General features: G+C 42.2%; 1 protein-coding gene across 2 annotated transcripts; it reads left to right on the top strand.

Annotated features, from left to right (window-relative positions):
- Nucleotides 1-1,241: 1,241 nt before the first annotated feature.
- On the top strand, nt 1,242-15,084 carry nr2c2 (nuclear receptor subfamily 2, group C, member 2). Of its 2 annotated transcripts, none has more exons than XM_056424000.1 (15): nt 1,242-2,168; nt 3,911-3,989; nt 4,608-4,684; nt 4,838-5,038; nt 5,698-5,803; nt 5,905-6,084; nt 7,436-7,592; nt 7,672-7,762; nt 9,926-10,071; nt 10,206-10,383; nt 11,097-11,218; nt 11,324-11,463; nt 12,120-12,257; nt 12,361-12,466; nt 13,177-15,084. In XM_056424000.1, exons 3-15 carry the CDS (start codon nt 4,616-4,618, stop codon nt 13,343-13,345), a joined length of 1,803 nt encoding a protein of 600 aa, XP_056279975.1. In that variant the 5' UTR covers nt 1,242-2,168; nt 3,911-3,989; nt 4,608-4,615; the 3' UTR covers nt 13,346-15,084. The 2 variants fall into 2 exon arrangements, with proteins under 2 accessions (XP_056279975.1, XP_056279976.1); XM_056424001.1 differs by having other exon boundaries at nt 3,911-4,000; nt 4,594-4,684.
- Nucleotides 15,085-16,824: the final 1,740 nt, after the last annotated feature.

The following is a 16,824-nucleotide window of genomic DNA, read 5'->3' as shown; positions in this document are numbered from 1 at the left end:
TCTTGACACTGAATTTTTATTTAAGAAAAACAAGAGTTTTTATAAAATTGAATCTTATTTGCTGACAAAATAAATATTTTGAATTGCATTGTGGCTGTGATTTGTGATGTATAAAGATTATGGTTATTTACTCTAAAATTAAGTATGTTATACTTAACACTGTCTAGTAAAAGTTACTTAGTTAGTGTTAGTGCAAATTGTTACGAGGATTTTATTAAGTAAATCCTAATTTATAAAGTATAATAAAATCTACCTAGTTAATTCATAACTCTAAATGATAGATTTTACTTAATAATTTCATAACATTGAAATTTCTGTTTGTGAAAAAGTTAAGTAGACTTTACTTAATTAGCTAAATAAATATAAGTTATGTTTAAGCATAATTAAGTAACAATTACTTCGTATTTTCATGGTTATTTACTCTAAAATTAAGTATGTTATACTTAACACTGTCTAGTAGGATTTACTTAATCCTTCAACAGTAAAAGTTACTTAGTTAGTGTTAGTGCAAATTGTTACGAGGATTTTATTAAGTAAATCATACAAGTTATTTCTTTGAGTGTGCAACGTGCACGAGCAAATAATGGCGATGCATGCGTGTGCACAGAGGGGCGTGTGCACAGAGGGATGGACGTCTACATGACGACCCTAGCCGATTATGCAATAATATTACTCAAATTAAATCAAGTGTGTGTGTGTGTGTGTGTGTGTGTGTGTGTGTGTGTGTGTGTGTGTGTGTGTGTGTGTGTGTGTGTGTGTGTGTGTGTGTGTGTGTGTGTGTGTGTGTGTGTGTGTGTGTGTGTGTGTGCGTGTGTGTGGAGGGGTAAAGACCATCTGAGAATATGTTTTGTTGTCTTAGGTATACGGGTTAAGAATAGATGTGAATCTCCACCGCGCGCTTATTGTTCTCCTGCACGTTGTCATATCAGACCTGGTGGCGCAGGGCGACACCTGGTGGTGATCCAGAGGTACTTCACGTTTGCTCCGGTTGGACCATAAAGTCCTCATATTTCTATACAATATGAGAAGATAGTCGTGTAAATGCAGGAACATAAGAAGTGATTCTCTAAAGCAGAGATCTAACCAAAATAAATAGACGTGGGAAGATGATTAATGTATTTATTCAGTATGTTATCTGTTATTTTATTATTTTGGAGTACACACAACCACACTATCCCAATGTGTTTAAATACAAAATATTCTATGCAAATAGACAAATAAGTAAGCAGTTTTTCCACATATAAATAAAGTATGGATGGGGGGAAATACTCCGCTTCGTGCAATGATTTGTGTATGATTTGTTTTTCCACAAAGAAAAACAAAACCCTACATGTCTACTCCATAAAAGCAGAAGAACATTTATATAAACACACTGATTTTTTAACCAGATTGTATTTGTGTTATGTTAACATTTAAATGGACAGATACAAGTGATACCTTTTTCTTCCTACTGGCACACACTTTGATGATATGAAATACGTTGAGTGTTTTTAATAGTATTATATCCGTCTCTTGGTAAACTGCATGGCAGGATAGACGCAGGTAGTTTGTAGGTCGTGGTTATTTTGGCATATTTGGGCAAATGTCTTGTAAATTAATTGTAAATGATCTCAAATTAGGGCTTGTATAACGGAGTGGGAACTGATGAGTGTGCTGTTATTGTACTTTACATTGCTGTAATTACAAACACGTAGCAAACATATTTTTGTCCTAGTAATTACATTTGTATTATTATAGAAATACACTATAATAACTCTAGAGAAAGTCCTTCTTCAAAGGTTAAAAAACAAATCTATTAAAAAGAAAGGGTCATTTGAAAAGGTCTTAAATACCAATTATCTAATAGGTGTGTAAGCAGGCTATACTTTTTTTCTTTTATAATAATTTTATAACGCATAATTTCACAACAAAGTCGACAGACGTTCAGACACGGTGACGTCAGCCCCGTCTGGCTCGCGCCAAGGTTGGGAGGGGGTTGTTGGAGGCGCGCGGGGATGCGAGAGGAAGGAGGAGGAAAAAAAGGAGGAAAAAAACCCCAACCTCAACCATCATCAACGCGCTAGCGGTGCGGGGGTCACGAACTATGACCTTTAAACAGAGGAAAACCAAAACAAATATTTTTATAAAATAGCGGAGAGCCCAAAATCCGTGTCCACCGTCTCCCGGAGGTAAGTCTCGGTCCCGGGTAGAAAAACCGTAGAAAGCTCTGGTGAGATACCGGATGATGAAGAGGAGCGGAGCTAATTCTCCCCTGCTAGCTTCGCTAGCTAGCCGACGCTCAGCTCCCCTTCCTGCCCGACTCTGGCAGCTCGACTCCGGCAGCGCGAGCACCGCGAGGCGCCGGGCGGAGTCTCGACGGAGGGACGTGTGCAGTCAGTCGGCTCGCGCTACAGCCGTTGATGCTCGTGGTGATGGGGCAGCTGGTTTTAAACGGTTAGCCAATGTAGTGGAAGATGAACTCGACCCTTTTGCCTTCTCGGGGCGCTTAAATGGTCGTGAAGTGACAATTAATGTATTCAACAAAGTTGTGCTTTTTTATTTTTATTTATTTTTTGTTACATTTACTACCAGGATGCCAACAGTTTGAATAAATAACAAAATTGCTCCCGATATATTTATCATATAAGATTTGTCTCTCCGGTGTTATTGGCCGCCGGCCAGATTGTCCATTTTGTTCGGCGCTGTGACCCGTTGGTTGGAGGGGCGGGGCCAGGGCGGTGATGGACACTCTGTTCAGCCAATCGGTACAGAGTACGACGCAGCATGTCCCACCCCTTTTGGGGTCTGAGCGTATGGAGCCACTGCAGGCACATCAATCAGTTTTCACTCATGCTGCCAATATATATATAATAATATATTTAAATATATATATATATTAAATCGATATATTAAAGGAGTATAGGCCGTCACTTAATTATGCCTAAGAAGATGCCCAAATGCATTGTTACTCACATTTTGTATACAGTTTTATAGTCTTTGGAAAGCATAAATAGACTGTATGAAAGATAGATAATTAAAGCAGCCTTTATATATACAAGTAAATAAATATTAAATATTAAATATAAAAATGCACAATATATATATATATTTTTTAAAGAATATTAAATGAACCAACAAAACAATAGTACAAAGATCTAACCACACAAACATATACCATTTGGTGTATACATATACATTTAAATAGTATAAATCTTTGGATAATGCTTTATCCACTGGTTAGATGCACTTCTAATGCTGTGATCACAACATTCATTGCTTTTTACCCAACTACAATAACTAAATACACACATGTTTTCTCAGTCTTATTTTTATTGCAGTAACATATTAATCTGGTGTGTCTGCTCATTTGTTTTGGGTGCATCAATCTTTACTCTACTATCGGTATAAAATAGGGACACACCAGGTTTGTTGCCTGAAAATGGAGGCAAAGACAGCAGGAAAAAGCAGCCGCGGTCGGGATGTTCGTGTCAGAGGTCGTGTCAGTTGTCCGGCTTTGTTACCGGGTCATGCTGGACAACGTGACATCAGACGGTGATGTCATCTGGTTATCAACCGCCTCTCAAATTTCATGTCTAGTTCAGATTTAAGAGATCACAGACTCGACCTGCAGTCATGCAACGCCTGGATTTGTCGAGCAATTTCTTTTGTACCTACGGTACAATATTGAAGCAGTTTAGATGTGGAAGGAAAAAAAAGATAACCTGATGTTAAAGACACAGTATATTTGTTAATTATTTGATGGCATGTGCAAAATTGATGTTCCATCATGTTTTTGTTTCGCGGCCTTGAGTGATGTTTTCTGGTGTAAACTGTAATCCCAACGACAAATGGCCTTCGTGGCGTTGGCCTGCTCTTCTGTGACAGTTTGCACCTCTGGTGGTTGATTATCTGTCGCATCTTTTCCAACCAGACCTCGCTAATGACCTTACATCGCCATGACAACCAACCTCGATCTGCTCTCTCAGCAGAAAGTGGACTCTGAGGCAGAGGTGAGCGTGCAGAGGGGGATTTTCTCGATATAGTCTTTGAGTTGTCCCACATGGAGTCTAGAATACCGGGGTGCTAATCGTCTTGTCTGTGATTGGTTGATGGATGTTTTCTTTATTTGCTGTCATAAAAAAATAAGTTCTCCAGACAAAGTGTGATTGTATAAGAACTAGAACGGGCACTCGGTAGAGCGCATACCTTCGCATATCACAAGATTGGGCATTGAATTATGAACATGTTGGCATTAGTTGCATGCCAATTGGATAGAAATTGACCGCGCTATGGTAAAAAGAAGATTTTGACCTTTTCATGACCTTGACCTTTGACCCGATCGATCCCAAAATCTAATCAAATGGTCCCCGGATAATAACCAATCATCCCACCAAATTTCATGCGATTCGGTTTAATACTTTTTGAGTTATGCGAGTAACACGCATACAAATAAATACACAGCGATCAAAACATAACCTTCTGCATTTTCAATGCGAAGGTGAATATCTACGCCTTACGCAGACTCAAGTGGAATACGTGTGTGTTGCAGACTATATCATTCATGAGACGTCGTGTGTGTTTGAGCGTGTTGACGTGTTTAAATGTGTCCGTGCCATCCTCTCCTTCAGACTCCGTGATGAGCGAGTCGCCGCCGCGCTTTCATGTCATCGCCGCTGAGCCCGCCGCAAGGCCACAGAGAACACAGGTAACCGCCGCATTTAGAAGGTGATGTTGCAACGTGTGACGTATCTCTTCACCGTGTCATCTGCGTCTTTTTAAGAACACTTCGCCCCGCCGGCGCTTGTTCCTTCCCACCTTTTCTCTCACCGTCTCCCTCTTCTTCCAACGCCGCCGTCAGATTGTAACCGACCGGCAGACGGGTCAGAAGATCCAGAGAGCGACGGCGATGAAGCCGTCCAGCGTTTCCAAACAGCAGTTCATCCTGACGGCGGCCGACAGCTCGGGGGCCGGGAAGGTCATCCTGGCCTCGCCGGACAGCCACAACGCCAAGCAGCTCATCTTCACCGCTGCAGACAGCCTGATGCCAGGACGGATACAGGTACGGACCCCCCCCCCCCCCCCCCGTAATGTTACGAATCGATGATGCTATGGGCAACATCCTGGTTTCGATATTTGTTTTTTCTCATTTTAAAACCTTGTTGTAAGAGTAAAGGCGCGTTCACACCAAAAGACAGTTTACTCGATTGACCTTTTGTGGCTTTTTTGCTTCACTCGCGCAAGGGGCGGGGCTTATAGGGGGCGGAGCTTATCTCTGTGGCTTTACTCCGTGGAAACAGTTATCGTTTTCCTCCATCCAGCGTAGAAGAAGTAACCACTAGTGCTCCTCTATACTTGTCGCGGACGTCCCAAAAACGTCGGAACATCGAACGCCCTCGTGTTCGGGTTCATAACATTAACATCATATACATATTTACACATGACATCCCCCGTCGGCTCTCACAGCTCGGTGACTTTCACCGACTACGTCTGAAGGACTTCCAGCGCTCCGAGAGCAGCAGTTAGATTCACCGACGGCGGAGCAGCTCGACTCTGATTGGATTTCGCAACTCAGCGATTTCGCAACCACTCGCGTCCGTCCGCTGACTTTGCTGACGGGATCTACTCGCGCCAACAATTCGCAACGCTTCAGAGTAATTTTGACATTGAGTTCAGACGAAGCACAAGATGAACTGGCGTGTGTTTGACTTTGCTTCTCAGATCGTCACAGATCCGGCGTCGATGGAGCGGTTGTTGGGGCAGTCGGGCGACTCCAGCCGCCCGCAGCCCGTGGAGTACTGCGTGGTGTGCGGGGACAAGGCCTCAGGTACCGAAGCTCACGGTCGCATCGCCCGTTGTGACGCGAGGATCTGCGCGTTTACCTTTTTCGGGCTCGCGGCGGCGTCTCACGCCCTCTCGTGTTCGCAGGGCGTCACTACGGGGCGGTCAGCTGTGAGGGATGCAAAGGCTTCTTCAAGCGGAGCGTGAGGAAGCACCTGACCTACAGCTGCCGCAGTAAACAGGACTGCGTCATCAACAAACACCACCGCAACCGCTGCCAGTTCTGTCGGTTGAACAAATGCCTTAACATGGGGATGAAGACTGACTGTGAGTTTGCGTGAGAAATCCAGGACATCCGACAAAACACGTAGACACAAACGGCCTGAAACAATTCAATTCAGTTTTCAATTCAGTTTATTTGTATAGCCCAATTTCACAAATTACAATTTTCCCTCAGAGTGCTTTACAATCTGCACACATAGACATCCCTGACCTTTGACCTCACATCGGATCAGGAAAAACTCCCAAATAACCCTTCAGGGGGAAAAAAGGGGAAGAAACCTTCAGGAGAGCAACAGAGGAGGACCCCTCTCCAGGATGGACAGGACAATAGATGTCATGTGTACAGAAGGACAGATTTAGAGTTAAAATACATTCAATGAATATGACAGAGTGTATGAATAGTTCATAGTAGGCATATTCCACGATGGAGACCTCCACGATCCATCAGGCAGATGGAGGTAGAGAGGAGGAGTGGGTGGAGTCTCAACAGTGGGCGGAGTCTCAACAGGGCAGTGGCGTAGTTGGTAGCAGGAATTCCACGATCCAGACCTCGATGATCCATCATCAGGTATTTTCAAAGTACCTGCGGGGCCTTGATATGTAAAGAAACATTCATTCCCCTCCAAAATAAAAGTCATACTTTTCATTTACTGAGCGCACTGGGGGTCGTTTTTATCGCCTGCCATTATAAGAGTAACTGAAACCGGGCACTTCGCAGATGATGGAAATCAGGCTCCGGATGCGCGTGAATTAAGTTTAACAACATTTAATGGCAAGAAGTGTAAACAAACATTCAAGGCTCATGATCGTGGCCTTCGTGGTGATCCGGGCTCCTCAGGATCCAGCCTGAAGCACCCGGGTCAAGACGAAAGAGATCGTTATTTCCCCAGTACAGAGTATTAGTTGCAAAATAAGCCAATCAGCTCCTCTCAAGGTTTGAGTTCATCCTCTAACACCTTCCTGTTGGATAAAAGTCCCGCTATCAAAATGGAGAGGTCAAACGTCACGAACCCCGGGTCAAAATGTCATTTCCGGTCAAGTCGCTAGACAAGTATTTTCACAATAAAAGTCCCGTCTGTTATTGTCCGCATTAAAGTCACTTCACGGGCTTCAACCGGCTCCGACAATCTGAAATACTAAACATACAGTCACTCTTATGCAACATACATTAATTCTTGCCATTTACATTAGCATAGTCAACATTACCCCTATGCTTCATAACACATTAATAACAATATCAATATTGTTATTATTGCTAATATTTCCTATTACAATATCTTTCTATATGTATTAATTTAAAGCATAAGACTTCCTCTGCACATGTGCAATATCAAAATAAACTATTACAACCTAACACCATCCACGGTCACAACCGTTTCTCTTTGTTTGTTCCCAGCTGTCCAGAGTGAGAGAAAGCCCATCGACGTCGTGCCCAGAGAGAGGCACGCCAACTGCGCCGCCTCCACCCAAAAGATCTACATACGCAAGGACCAGAACAGTCCGCTCATCGCCACGCCGACCTTCATCTCCGATACGGAGACGGACGGCTCCAGGTCAGCGGGACTCGGACCTGCGGACGGTGTTGTTGTTGTGTGAACTGTGTTTTCTCACGATGCTCTGTGTCATGTGCAGGTCCAGCCTGCTGGACCAAGGCATGCTGGTTAATATCCAGCAGCCGGTCATCCAGAGTGATGGAACGTTGCTGCTGGCCATCGACTCAAAGGTACAGATGTTATCGACGATGTGTAAATATTAGGGCTGTCAGCGTTAACGCGTTAATCTATGCGATTAATTTGGCCGCGTTAACGCACTAAAATATTTTAACGCAATTAACGCAACTTTGTTTACTTCCGGTGTTCGTTGAAGTTTTTACACTCAAACCGAGGGTCAAACCGCGGCAGTACGGTTTAACACTGTTTCCGTTTTTAAAACAATTATTTCTCCGCGAAAATAAGGAGCAGAAATCAGTTTAACTCGTGGATGAATCAGTCGGGTTTCCTCCTGCTCCTCCTTCCTCCCGTCTCCCCCTCTGATACACAGAGGAACCGAGGGGCGACGTGTCGGGTGACGCGGCGCGGAAAGAACTCGTCACACGAAACCTTCACCGTGATTGGTCAATCCGTTTGTCTGTCAACATTTTGGGAAAAAAACAACCAATGAACACTCAGTAAATCACAAAGGACCTCCCACTTCACAGGTGAGGCTCATTAGCAGCCTGTCAGTCAGAGAGCAGAGAACACGGCGCGAGGACAATGAGCCTCATTGAATAGAGAGCTGAGATTTTTCTGGAATGTTTGATGTAGAACACGTGGGTATGTGTCACATGAAAACGCCTTTAAAAGGTGAACGTGACATATTTGAATGCCAGTCAGTTACCAAGGCCACTGGTTCTGCTGCTGTTCAATGTTAAAGATGACAGGACCAATGGGGTCTCAATATACTTCTTTTTTTTAACTAATCTGATGTTTCACTGAAGAAACAATTTATCATCCACAATATTAAATACCTCGCTGGCACTTTATAGGTAGGAGCCTCTTTGAAAACACAGCTCTGTGTGAAGTTTGGTCTTTAAAAAGAATGAACTTTTAACCTTTAATTGCGATTAATCGCGATTAATGAATTTCAAAATGTGCGATTAATTAGTTAATTTTTTAAAATCGATTGACAGCCCTAGTAAATATATCTCATCTGTTGATGTTCTTGGAAGGGTTTCTTTGCTCTAGTTTTATCTGGTGCTTTAAAGTATTATAGGGTCTCCGAAATATAATCTGTAAACCTGTTTTTAATCCATCATCAAGGTTCGTACGGTCATGGAAAACCTGGAAGTCATGGAATAAAAAAATTGTTATTTCCAGTCCTGGAAAAATCCTTGAAAAAAATGTAATCCCGAAAGTGTTGGAAAACTCATGTAAATGTTCATTTACACAGTTTGATTAAAAGAATAAACATTTATCTGCATATTTATTATTTTAATCAAACTATTGTCTCTCATTCATTTGTGTAACCTGAGGTTTATACTCATTACTCACGTAAACACCGAGATTTCACATCATGTCTGGTCATGGAAATTTGGTTTAAAGTCCTGGAAAGGTCATGGAAGAGTCCTGGAAATCCATCGGTCCACACGCGGAACCCTGATCACGTACCGTGTGTGAACTGAACTCACACACGTCGTCGTCTCTTTCCTGCCAGAACATGATCGTTTTACGTCAGCGCAGAGCTTCCGGAGCCTCGAGCCGCATTACTCACTACGGGGTTCGTACGGTCATGGAAAACCTGGAAAAGTCATGGAATTTCAAAATGGTCATTTCCAGGCCTGGAAAAGTCTTGGAAAAAACTTAAATCATAAAAGTTTTGGAAAAGTCATGGAAATGTGTTATAATCACATGTTCATTTACGCCGAGTTTGAAATAATTAATATGTTTTTTTAAAGAAAGACGCTCAAAATAAAAGCCGGCGTACGCAACATTTTCTAAAATGTTCATGTTTACACCGAGATTTCAGTTTGGTCATGGAAATTTGGTTTAAAGTCATGGAAAAGTCCTGGAAATCCATTGGTCAAAATGCGTAAGAACACTGTCACTATTAAAACAGCTTAAGCCACAACACGGAGAACATTCCTCCAGTGATGATACAATAAGATGATAATGGATCTTTAGACGGCGTCCATGAGGGAAACTGGTACTGTAAGACAGGCGACAAATTCCAGTCCAAAATATGGCTTAATATGTCCAGTGCCTGCACTTTAAGAAGCATATTCCATATTTCATTGCATGCAACACACTTTTTTTTCTTCATGATTTAGGATCACCTGTCACCTATTTCGTGTCTCCGGTGCTTTCCGGTTTCAGCTACTTGTCGGCATATAATCTGCGTTTGTCTCCAGATGGACCCTGGCCAGGGGGACTTGGGGACACTGGCCAACGTGGTGACGTCACTGGCCAACCTGAGCGACTCACTCAGGGAGAATCTCAGCAATGGTGATACCTCGGACAGCCAGCAGGAGGAGCAATCTGCCAGCGAGATAACGCGGTCAGTGAGCAGTGCAACGAGGGGGGCGGAGTCTCTTCTTGGTCGCCGTGTGTCGAGCTATTGGCTAAGAGTTTTTTTCAAAGCAGGTCATTTAAAGGTGTGTTTGTGTGTGTGTGTGTGTGTGTGTCTTCCAGTGCCTTTGACACCCTGGCCAAAGTATTCAACCCCACAGAAGGAGGCGTCGGACACAGTCTGCCAGATAAGCCGCAGTGCGTCAGTGGAACAACCTTCCAGCTGATTGGTCGAGACCAGGAGACCCCCATCATCGAGGTGGAAGGACCGCTGCTCACAGACAGCCATGTCGGCTTCAAGGTGGGCGGAGTCAACTCGTACGACTGTTGTTAAATAACTCACACGCTGGTTATGTATTATTCATGATGTCGGGATGTGAATTGTCTGAGTTGCTCACAAGAGAGGGAAATAACTGACCTGGATGACTCATGCATAAGCATCTCTTCCTCAAATATTTGGCCATTTCCAAACTGTTTCCAGGACCGGCGTCTCTTTTTTTATCAAACCAATCTGTCAAAGAAATGAAAAGCGGTGACTCGCTTGAATGTGTTTCCTCTATTGTGACATTCAGAGGAAGTCGTATATATATTATCTTTAAATATCCTCCTCTCTACCTCCATCTGCCTGATGGATCATGGAGGTCTGGATCGTGGTCCATGCCGACTACCAACTGTTCATACACTCTGTCATATTCATTGAATGTGTTGTTACTGTGTATTAATTTGTGCGTCATGACTCCTGGTCACATGACATCTATTGTTCTCTCCATCCTGGAGAGGGATCCTCCTCTGTTGCTCTCCTGAAGGGTTCTTCCCTTTTCTTCCCCGTGAAGGGTTGTTTGGGAGTTTCTCCTGATTCAATGTGAGGTCAAAGGTCAAAGGTCAGGGATGTCTGTGTACAGATTGTAAAGCACTCTGAGGGAAATTAGTAATTTGTGAAAATGGGCTAAACAAATAAACTGAACTGAATTGAAATATAATGTCTCTTTTCTCCGTCTCTTCCTCTCCGTGCAGCTGACCATGCCCAGCCCCATGCCCGAGTATCTGAACGTGCACTACATCTGTGAGTCGGCCTCCAGGCTGCTGTTCCTCTCCATGCACTGGGCGCGCTCCATCCCCGCCTTCTCAGCTCTCGGGTAAGACCGCATCGGATACAGGGAGACTTCAACCACGGAGGAACGCCGCCGTCCGTCTACGGGCGTCACACTTACCTTATGTTCCCCCCCCCCCCCCCTCTGCAGCCAGGAGGCAAACACCAGTTTGGTGCGAGCGTGCTGGAACGAGCTGTTCACTCTGGGTCTGGCTCAGTGCGCTCACGAGATGAACCTGTCCACCATCCTCGCTGCCATCATCAACCACCTGCAGAGCGGCATCCAGGACGGTATGGACCACAGGCCTCGCCGACATTCCTCAGTAGGACACACACACACACACACACAGGCGCGCTCTTGAAACGGGAGTTGAGAAATGTGATTTTATCACGAAGAGCGACCAGCTGTCAACGTCGATGTGTGACACACGACGAGATGAAGGCAACTGCAACGTGACACAATCTGTCATTCATGGGGAAATCTTTGACGACGATCGGCTCATTTTCATGCAAAAAACAACAAAAGGAAAAACAAAACAAAAGACGGACTGTATAGAAATCTGTGAGAAGCTGACTCTACTTCTTCTCTGTGTCAGTAAACATTGTAAACATGAGTTTACGGTCTCGAGTTTCAAGCCCTCTTCCATGCAGCGTGATGTTCATCTCATAAATGAGACCATCAAGTAGAGTTTGCTTTAGGGCGGGCTTAGTGTGTGATTGACAGGTCGCTTTGACACTCTCCCAAATATGGGAACTTCCTTTCATTGGTTGCAAAAATCCAAGATGGCGGCGGCCAAAACGATGAACTCGAGGCTTCAAAACGACGTCCGCTTCTCACATGCAGCCTGTGGTCCGAGAGGATTAAAACGATGACGTCATGCTGCAACTTTTGCGCAGGCGTTGGACCCTGTAGCTCTCAGAACCTCCAACGTGTGCTTCTCTCTCAGACAAGCTTTCGGGGGAGAGGGTGAAGCAGGTGATGGAGCACATCTGGAAGTTCCAGGAGTTCTGCAACAGCATGACGAGGCTGGAGACGGACAGCTACGAATACGCCTACCTGAAGGCGGTCGTGCTGTTCAGCCCGGGTGAGTCTGCTTCCCTGAGTTTATAACACACACACGCGAGGTTTTTAAATTCCTCAAATAACAAGAATCAATGTGTGTGTGTGTGTGTGTGTGTGTGTGACAGATCACCCCGGTGTGGACAGCAGCGGGCAGATTGAGAAGTTCCAGGAGAAAGCCTTGATGGAGCTGCAGGACTACGTCCAGAAGACATACCCAGACGACACCTACAGGTACCATCCCACCTCCGGTCCAACAGCCGGCTCAGCCTCCACACCGGAGGATTTATTTTGAATTATATATATATATATATATATATATATATATAGAAATATATATATATATATATTTTTAAAGAATTAAATTTAAAATATTAGAATGAAAGATTTTATTACTACAAGAAGTTATTACTGGGTTATTTTTCTTGACAAATTATTTTTTGTCTCACTTAAATGTGTATTAATTTAAGCTTCATAACAATTTACATAGATACAAAAATGTATGTGTGAGAAAATAAAAAAATAATATTAGATTTAATTCATTATTGCTTTAAAAATACATGTCTAATCTAAAAAAATAAAATAAATCAGAACAGGATTATAATTTATTTATAGACCACCGGTGTTTTGTCTACAACGGCATCAGCAGAGTCACATATCAATGCTAACTCACTGGAAACAAATTACACAAAGAAAATATCTCGAATATAATAACATAAATCCATTTAACTTGAAACCTTCAAAATAAAAGCACAGGATATTTTTCTTCAATTTCTTGAAGAAAAGGTGATCCCATGTCTTTCAAGCCGTCCGGGGCCACGTAAAATGGCCTTGAGTTTGACACCTGTGCACTCGATTATCACCCAATCAGTCCTGGAAAACTAAAACCGTACTTGGAAAAAGAATCAAATCAAATCCGACTCTTCCCGACTTGTCGTCCGCAGGTTGACCCGCATCCTCACCCGCCTGCCGGCCCTGCGCCTCATGAACTCGGGCGTCACGGAGGAGCTCTTCTTCACCGGCCTGATCGGCAACGTGTCCATCGACAGCATCATCCCGTACATCCTCAAGATGGAGACGGCCGAGTACAACAGCCAGGACTCGGCCGACTGACTGAGTCTCCGCTTCAGGTACTCTTCTTCGTCCTCTTCGTGGAGGAGGGTTTAAAAGCCCCACGTTCCCTTTTCTCTTTTTTTTAAGCGATGCAAGGTGCGAAGTCGTTCAGGAATTCCTCGGTAGATTAAGATAATCTGGGATCGAAGAAGCCGGGATGTTCTCTGGTAGTCTTGAACTTCTGGCTCTGAACTCCGCCGCTAAAGGAATCCTCTGCAGCGCCTTTCAAACGTCTCAACGGCGCTCCAAGCTAATTACGTCTTTGTAAAGTCTTAAAGATTAAAGTAAATCTCAGTGCTTTAAGTGTACTTTAAAAAAGCTGTACGGTATTTGTTTGTGTGTTTGTATATTTGGGAACATCGGCGCTGTTACAAACAGGTGTTTAAGGGGCCGTGCTGTCAAATAGAGAATTCAGGCTCCAGACTTCTGAATATCGATGCTTTTCAAATTAATAATCTATCTCTCTCTTCAGTTCTGAGACCGACGGCACTTCCTCGGAGGTGCGAGACATCAATGTACAGTTCTAAACTTTTTAAATATGATATAAATACATTTAAATAATAGTTGGAATGAGAACTCCAATCAGGTACAAGAAACAATCTCGAACCTCAACTAATTGATCCTTAATCTGTATTCATCTACCACACAGTGCATTACAACATGGCCGACATCCCATTTCACTCAGTTTCACTTTAACTCAATCAGCCAAATTAGCCAGTTAAACTGACCACATGTGTTAATATACATTAATATATATATATATATATATATTTATATTAGGGCTGTCAATCGATTAAAAAAAATGTACTAATTAATCCCACATTTTGAAATTCATTAATCGCGATTAAAAGTTTTTCTTTCTTCTAAAGACTAAATCTTCTAAATGAATGAGTAATCCCTTCAGACGGCGTGTATTTTAGACACTTGTTTTATTGTATTCTTTTTTAAAGACAAAACTTCACACAGAGCTGTGTTTTCAAAGAGGCTCCTACATATAAAGTGCCAGCGAGGTATTTAATATCGTGGATGATAAATTGTTTCTTCAGTGAAACATCCAGATTAGTAAGAAAAGGTGTATTAGAGACCCCATTGGTCCTGTCATCTTTAACACTGAACAGCAGAACCAGTGGCCTTGGTAAACTGACAAATATGTCATGTTAACCCTCTGGAGTCTGGGCTCATTTTCTCGATTTTACAAAAACATGTAAATTCACCTTTTAAAGTCTTTTGCATGTGACACATCCCAGTGTTTCCCCCACCATTCTATCAGGGTGAGGCCCCGCCCCCCTGTCATGTTCTCTATCGCGCCAGATTACAGCAGAAGTAACGTACGGTTCTTTCCTTAAAGACGTCTTTGTTCTTTTATTAAACTAAACGTCTGTTGTTGGTCGTCTCTACAGCAGCATGTCATTCTGTCTCGACGTGTCGGTCACTCTTCTCGGCTCTCCGTCTCGCGCGCCGCAGAGCTCCATGCCGGCGTGTCTGCGCGCGCATCGGGCGGAGCAACAAAAAAAAGTCACCTGCACCTTCCGCCCCGCGTCACCGACACGTCGCCCTCTGCTTCTCTGTGAATATCGAGGAGCAGACGGGAGGAAGGAGGCAGACTGCCACGGTTTGACACTCAGAGGAGTGCAACAACTTCAACGCACACCGGAAGTAAACAAAGTTGCGTTAAAATATTTTAGTGCGTTAATCGCGGCCAAATTAATCGCATAGATTAACGCGTTAATGCTGACAGCCCTAATTTATATATATATGTTTAATAAATATATATATTTATATATATATTAAACATATATATATATATTTATATATTAAACATATATATATTAATATATATATTTATTAAACATATATATATATTTATATAAATATATATATATATTAAATATATGTATATTTATATATATATATTTATATTAATCATATATATATTAAACATATATAAATATATATATATTAAATATATATATATTTATATTGTTCATATATATATATTAAACATATATATATATATTAAATATATATATATTTATATAATATAAATATATATATTATATATATATATATATTATATATATTCTGAATGACATCTCAGAGATGTTATCTCCGGGTTTGTTTCATGCTTAGGTACATTTATGTCTGGATTATCATGTATATGTTGTTAATATAAACTGTGCAATCGCCTCATCACTTTCCCTTTTTACGACAATCAATCATATGTTTATTTCCTTCTGTCTGCATTTTATATATATCGTGTATTTATCCATGGCATTTACTTCTGTTGAGGAACTAGATTATCTTAAAGATTTTGGGTTCGTAAATGTAGCTTCTGTGTAGCTACTTGTGCACATCAATCAGCTTTTTGTGTTCATGCTGACTAAAACTTTGTGTCTTGTGTGTTTTCTAAAAAAATACTTTAAATTTGTTGTGAACAAATTTGCTCGTTGCATACTAAGTGTACTTAAAGTACTTTTTGGGCAGGTTTCCCCGATTCAAAAAAATAAAAAAACGCAATCCTCTCGGGAAGCGCCGATGTCCTGTAACGGATCAGAATACGCATCCGCAGCAACGTGAATGATGACGGGAATGTAAAGACGTCAACAACGATTATGTCTCGTGAAATATATGTCACTTGTAATATTTTGGGGGGTTTCAAACCCACACGACGGACTGTTTGTTTGTAAAGGCGCTGTTGTGTAATAACCTTTGTACATGTAGTTTCATTAAAATGAGTGCATGATGTTTTTAAGCCGGGTTTTATAATCTTGTCGCCGTCTGCCCCGATAAAGGAGCGTCGTTATCAATTTTAGAGTGCATTGCCATGCATGAAGAAGTTGCTTTCAGTGCATTTTATTAAATGCTGTATGAAAAGAAAAATGTTAATTTAAATGTCGTGGCTTTTAAAATATTAACCATGAGCAGCTAACACATTAGAGTCAGCTTTGTGGGTTGAGTATCCCATGTTTTTGAATTTTATACAATGTCAAATGTGCTTTTTGTTTTCTGCTCGTGTAACGATGCGTTTCTTCAAGCGTTGGGGAACAACATTCATGTTTTCGCTCACTAACCCCACATTTCTACCTCACCGATATATAAAACAAGATGTAATAACGACTAAGCTCCTGTATTCCAGTCTCCGAGGCTGGCTTCTCCGAGGCCGCACGCTATAAAAGAAATAAACGATTAAGGATGAAATACGACTGAGTCTCTTCCTGCTGGAAACGTCTGAGCGATGGTTAGTACCTGTTTACTGAAGTGAAACTATGACACCTGTGAGATCTGTATCCGAATCCCCTCCCATGTAAATATAGCTTTACACACCACACAAATGATATCATTAATTTGTTGTGTAGAAGCTGAACCTATGAACACAATATGTACATCCAGGAATGAACATTCAATAATCTTGGCAAAAACTTCATTCATAAAATGAGATTTTCTTTATGGTGTGGGTGGGGGGGGGGGGGGGTACAGAT

The sequence above is a fragment of the Pseudoliparis swirei genome, chromosome 9, assembly GCF_029220125.1.
Source record: "Pseudoliparis swirei isolate HS2019 ecotype Mariana Trench chromosome 9, NWPU_hadal_v1, whole genome shotgun sequence".
NCBI lineage: Eukaryota > Metazoa > Chordata > Actinopteri > Perciformes > Liparidae > Pseudoliparis > Pseudoliparis swirei.
The sequence above is the reverse complement of the archived record's forward strand: the minus strand, read 5'-3'. Positions and strand labels throughout refer to the sequence as shown.